Source organism: Heloderma suspectum, chromosome 3, assembly GCF_057233095.1.
Source record: "Heloderma suspectum isolate Gila_16-S chromosome 3, 16-S_ref, whole genome shotgun sequence".
In the NCBI taxonomy this organism is placed as follows: Eukaryota; Metazoa; Chordata; class Lepidosauria; order Squamata; family Helodermatidae; genus Heloderma; species Heloderma suspectum.
In genome coordinates, this window is record NC_139460.1 from 30,365,984 (window position 1) to 30,372,426 (window position 6,443).

The window sequence follows — 6,443 nt, forward strand, 5'->3', positions numbered from 1 at the left end:
CTCTCTTGCCCAGTAGTTGCATATCTATTTTTCGAGGGGGGGAAATGTTTCATATTTTTTGCATTGTGTTGCCACAAATGCAGCTGTCCACAAGCAAAACTGAAGCCTTTTTCACAGTATCTCCGTAGCATGGGTTTCTTCAGTGTACAAGGCAAGCTTCACACAAAACTTGACTGGGGGAAACCAACTTCTCTAAATTATTTCTGGTTCACTTCAAAGGAAATGCAAAGGAAAGGTTTTGAAGAGAAATATGCCATCTTCATGGACATATGCCAGAATTTTCAACCTGTATTTCGCTACTTCTGTATGGAAAAGTTTCTTGATCCAGCGGTGTGGTTTGAGAAACGGTTGGCGTATACTCGCAGTGTTGCCACTTCGTCAATAGGTATTGTAAAATGCGGCTAACTTTTTGTCGTGCTTTTATCACCTGTACTTTTTTAGACCTAATGCTGTGGTAAAATTAAATCAGTTGTGGCAATACGGGTTGCTGTGGATCACAGCAGCTGTTTGAAATACTTGTGTCATACTTCACGCTCCATGTACTCCTCAACAACTATGGGATCAGTTGTCCTGTGGTTTTTCATCTCCTGCCAACCTCTTAAGTTTTTAAAAAATAATTATGTTTAACTTATTAAGCTATCAGGTCCAATGCATCCTTCTTGAAATGGCTAGGAAAGTGAAAGCACCAGATGCCTACGCTAACTGGAGTCTATTCTCTGTTGACAAATCATGGGTTTCTGCCCACTTCTGCTGCAATCAACAACCCGGGAAACAATGGATTAAAACTTTGGGTTGCTTGTCCCCAAACAACCCAAGTTCTGGGTTCGGGTGTCACTGTAAACAACCCAGGGATAGGGCATCTCTGGGTTGCTTATCACAGTGGAAGCAGGAGGGCATATGGTAATCAGCATGTATGCTCACTCCCAGTGTATTTTCACCTACCCATGGTTTGTTAACTATGGGTTGTTGATGACATGTGAACTGGGTCTTTCTATCATACCATGTTTTTTTAATGTGATACCAGTAAAATCATTTTATCCTGTTAAACATGAGTCATTTTGAAATCCACTTGTATCTTTATTTCAAGCCAGGAGTTTAAATGGCTCATTGGACCCCAATAGCAGATTGATACTGTCAAAAAAAAAAATGGTGGAGGAGGGTTTAAAAAAATACTACAATGAAGGGAAGTTGAAAAAGTACTGTTTTTACTCAACTAGTTTCAGCTAGGCTGAAAGGTTTTAAACTGACAATTAAAAATGTAATTCTTGGTGTATATTTATCCTACTGTTCTTCCAAGATTCAATATGCCTTAGTTCATTGTGCATAGACTTTGTGCATAAGTGAGGGCAAATTTTAATCGATGGGGTTGACAACTATAGGGTTGCCTTAATTTTTGAAGATGTTTTGATTCAGGTATATTACCATGACAGGGAATGAAAGACAAAATAATAAAACTGACTTTTGCTTCTTTAAGTGTAAGTTATCTCACATTTTCTTCAGTATCTCCTAAATGCACCTCTATTGAGGTCTTCATAAGTTTATTTACATTTAATCTATTCATTTATTTTAAAGCTAGATGAATGATCAACAAAAAGGAATTGGTAGACTGTCCTATTTTTGTTCAATAAAGTGGGATCTTTTCTCATCTCTTTAAGCAATATAAATCCAAATGTAGCTCAATTTAATTTATTTTCTATGTATCCTTTTTCTCAATGGTGTTTAAAATGCCATGATCAAGAGGGGAAAGTTATCAAATGTTGATACAGTTCCACCAAGCATAGAAGGTTTTTGATTAGCTTCACAGTTTGATTTTTTTAATAGGCATTTGTGGATGAATATATTTTGGATTCAGAATTGACCAGGAAGACATTTAATAGCAGCATCTTAATAGTAAGATTTATTGCTGTCCAAAACTGCACAACAGGTCTTCTTAAATGGTTTGTGTATTGTCAGTATGACATAGCACTATATGGAACTAATTGGTATTCTATATAGGAGAAAGTTGCACACAAATGTTTATTTTCTATCCTCACTCAGGCTGGGATCCAAAGGGCTGCCTGCACATGTACCCTGAGCATTTCAGTACCTCTCTTCCCAGCAGAATTCTTTGTACTCCTTTTGCTGAAAATCAGGGGACCCTCTGAAGTGACATTTGATGCAATACAATGGACTGTGCTGGGAAAGGAAAATAAATACCCACCCTGTGCATGTGCACAAAACAGCTCTTTAGAAACCAGACTAGTTTTTTTTAACTGGTTGAGATAAGTTATTCTGCATGTGCTCTATTGCTGATCTTATGTAATTTTATAAAGATGCAAATAAAAGGTACAATTGAATCACTGTAGTTGCAATGCAAGTACTTCTGCCTTCATTTTGAGACCTTCCATCTTTCAGTTGGCTACATACTTGGTCTTGGAGATAGACATGTACAGAATATTCTGTTAGATGAGCAGAGTGCAGAACTCGTGCACATAGATCTAGGTACGTATAAAAGCAACGGATCAAATGTTCAAATTTTACTTACTTTGTGTATATTGAAACCTGAAAAAAAATCTTTTCTCTCTTCATTAGGTGTTGCTTTTGAACAGGGCAAAATCCTTCCTACTCCAGAGACTGTACCTTTTAGGCTAACAAGAGATATAGTAGATGGGATGGGCATCACTGGTGTAGAGGGAGTCTTCCGGAGGTAAATTGTCTAGTATGTAAATTGCAGCTCCTTTCTAAGCATTTCTGTGTTAAATGTACAACAGAATTTCAGCTGTTCACTTTTTTTGAGAGAGGGACTGCTCAGTATGTAACCAATGAGAAGAACCATGTTCATTACAATATATCATGTGGTCCAGTGAGCGCTGACTGCAAACTTTACTTTTACCATTAAAAATAAAATATATTCTTGTATTGACATTAATAGCAGAAATAGTATAGAAATTGGTATTTGTTTGAAAATGTCTTCTAGATGCTGTGAAAAAACTATGCTGGTGATGAGAAATTCCCAAGAAGCTTTGCTAACTATTGTAGAGGTAAGTGTTTCTTCACAGCTCCAGATGAAAAACCAAAAGGAATTCCTTGTATTACAAAACTTCTATGAACTCAAATGTTCTTTGGCAAGAAACCATAATGTCTCCTATTTCAAAACATGGCATCTATTAAACATACATACATACATTTATTTATTTAACAATATTTATATACTGCTCCACATCAAAAGATTATGAAGAACCTCCTACTGAGTGGTATGTTGCAAGAGGAGTAATATGTTGTAATAGACAACAATTAGTATGTTGTTACCAAAACACTTTAATGTAGTTCTTAACTGTTTTAATGAAGGAAATAATGTTAAGACTTGCATATGTGAAACCATTTTAACATAAAGGATAATACAGGAATTAAGACAAAGTTGTGAGTACAGTCCAACCCCTCTCCAGTATGTGGAAATGCATGCAAACAGGTCTGCACATGGTGGATGGAGCTTTGAAATCCCTTTACGTGTAGCATGTGCTGGATACAGAGAGACAAAAAGGACACCAGTGCAGCTGCTGGTGCAAAAGCTTTCCTGATTAACGATCAACCAGCTTTCTAAAAGAGACCAGTGAGTAAACTAGGTGAACCTCCCTACGCCAGACACTTCACAAAACAAGCACCCCTACCCAAAAAGGCCTGCTCCTTGACCTCACCCACCTAATCTTTGAAGGGCCTCCCCAAAAGCCTGTAGGGCAGGAGTGTGCAGCCTGTGGAACCATAGGGACCATGCCCACTTCCCCCACAGCCCACGTGATCAGTTCGACTATAGGGGAAAAAACAATGTTCCAGTGCTGAGGACAGCTGGGGATCACTGGGGATTGAACTCCCAGCAACCCTGCCTCTGGGATTGCTGTTTTCTTGCCTTTGGTAGTGGTGCAGAAACAGCGATCTTGCTGGAGATCACTGGAGGCTGGGAGAGGCAAAAGCTCCCAAGCTGCAGTGAGCTGTGTGTTGGGTGGGTCCCCATATATGGCATATGTGCAGCCCATGGCCCCGCATATATGGTATATGCAGTCCTCAGGTGCAAAAGGATTGTGCAACCCTCCTGTAGGGGAACATATGAGAGGAGAAAATTCGCTCAGGTAGTCCGGATTGAAATCGTTTAGGGTTAGGGTCCTGCCTGGAGAAGGAAGGTGTGGCTTTGGTCTATCATGCACACTGTTGTAATCCACCCTAGAGGTTACCGACATATCAGGTGGCCAAGAACAGCATAGAGGCAATCCACAAGCAGCCTGACATTTCAAAAAATAGTAAATCACATCTGTGTTTGCTTTTGTTTGGAATGCTAGTAAGTGCTTAATGGCTAAAATATACAAAATATAAAAGTATTTTATTTTGTTGTTGAAATGGAGCTAGATTACACTATTTGAATTCATATGTTGAACAACTCTGAGTTTTGTCTCAATCCCGATTGCCAATTTAAAGATTTTCCTCAAACAGAGATTTTTCAGTTGCCTGCTCTATAGGATATTGTACTAACTTCATTTAGAAATATGTTTCTATCTTGCCTTATATCTAGGTACTTCTATATGACCCTCTTTTTGACTGGACAATGAACTCCTTAAAAGCTTTGTATCTGCAGCAAAGGCCAGAGGATGAGACTGACATCAGCTCCAGCCTCAATGCTGCTGATCAGGGATGTAGCAGAAAAGCAAAGTAAGGAATCTCGGGCTACCTTGTATTATTATCATTATTGTTGATAATAATGATGATGATGATAATAGCATCATCAGTGATTAATATGAGCATCTACAGGCTTCCCTAAACTCTTATTTTCTTATTCTCAGTGGTGATAACCAGACATTTAATAAAGTGGCGGAGCGTGTCCTGATGCGACTTCAGGAGAAACTTAAAGGAGTAGAAGAGGGAACAGTGCTCAGTGTTGGAGGTCAGGTGAACCTTCTCATACAGCAAGCCATGGACCCAAAGAATCTCAGCCGCCTCTATCCAGGCTGGAAAGCATGGGTGTGAAAACGTGTGGTCAGTTTTAATGAGTACAAAGTGAGAAGGTTTGATTTTGGAAGGAAAATGTTAGGCATTTCATATTTTAATGGTTCCTGGTGAAAATAAAGTATACAACTGTTGGTTTGAAAACAGCTGAACTAGGAGATTCTGTGTTTGAATATTTTTAAACATGTTGTACTTCTATCCTCCCTCCTAATAGTTACTTAAGGGCAAGATTAGGGAGGGATTTGTCTGTCACTTGGATTGGGATGCAGGGCATATGGATCGATCAGTCTTGAACTCAAAATAGGAGGAAAACCATGTAATTTCAGAAAGTTAATGCTGCTATAATATGCTTTAACAAAAGTAACATAAGGAAACATCAATGCCTTTCAATAAACCCCACTAATTTTACAGCCCAGGAATGTTGTTACAATGTAGTACTGTTCTTTGTTGTTGTATTTAAAATGATCAGAAATGACCTCAAACCTGGTATTGAGATTCGTACAATGGGAACCTTGTCTTTCTGCTATACACTGTACTTCATGAAGAAGCTACCATCAGACTGAAGTGAGTGTACTCAAGCTACAAATGTGTAGAACTGTTGTTGAACTGAAATATCCATGCATAGTAATAATGCCATGCACCTTAGCTATAGAAGTACCTGGAAACTCTATTTATGGCATGGAGAAGGAATATGTAGCCCCCTGCTTTAAGCCCAGGGACAAGAATCTTAAATTGTACCCTTTATATATCAGAAATAAAACTGACATATAATAAGAACATGGCCCAAAAGCTGCATTTTAGTACTAGGGAAGAAAAGTATGTGTGAATTATATGCACAACGTAAACATCTTTATACCACTGACCGCTGGATTACTTTCACCATTCTTATTCATGCCTGTAATTATTTGACATTGATTTAGTCTATCAGTATCTACTGCAATAATGTTTACTTTTTACAAATGCTGATATACCTTTTTTACAAACTAAAAACTTCAAATGAAAATTTTAGTATAAGCTAGAAAAATTTTAACATGTGCAAATGGTACTTTAAGGTTGTTTCTATCATGGAAATAGTGGCCTTATACTACATTTCATTTTATAAAGTTCAATTTAATTTCTGATGGCTTGTTTCAAAGATACAAGTTAGTCTCTCTCCCCCACCCCCACTTCGAGTATGCATGTTGAAGCCTGCAGGAAAAAACTAAGGGGATATTATAAATTGAAATGAACTTACTAAATGAACTAAAATATGTAAAACTATAGATTTGCTTTTTTATATTGTCATACTTTCTGGAATGTATATGCATTGTTCACATGGAGAGAATAAATTTGCTCATGTACTTTGTATTGAATTGTGTTATTTGAGTATTGATACACTATACATAGTGGCCCTGTTTACATGTAACGCTAAGCCAGCTTGGGTCAATTTTCCCACAGGGTTTAGCGGAGTGCGCAAGCTGCCATTTTGATTA

At 37.9% G+C, this 6,443-nt stretch overlaps 1 protein-coding gene across 4 annotated transcripts in view; it reads left to right on the plus strand.

The window, feature by feature from the left end:
* The window catches only part of ATM (ATM serine/threonine kinase), a 108,896-nt gene extending 102,580 nt beyond the window's left edge, over positions 1–6,316 (plus strand). For all 4 annotated transcript variants that reach the window (XM_084842720.1, XM_084842721.1, XM_084842722.1 and 1 more), the window contains 6 exons: positions 220–385; positions 2,395–2,481; positions 2,572–2,686; positions 2,957–3,020; positions 4,541–4,677; positions 4,809–6,316. In XM_084842720.1, coding sequence (XP_084698846.1) covers positions 220–385; positions 2,395–2,481; positions 2,572–2,686; positions 2,957–3,020; positions 4,541–4,677; positions 4,809–4,992 — 753 coding nt within the window. In that variant the 3' untranslated portion in view covers positions 4,993–6,316. The remainder of the gene's footprint in view (positions 1–219; positions 386–2,394; positions 2,482–2,571; positions 2,687–2,956; positions 3,021–4,540; positions 4,678–4,808) is intronic.
* The last annotated feature ends 127 nt before the right edge of the window (positions 6,317–6,443 follow it).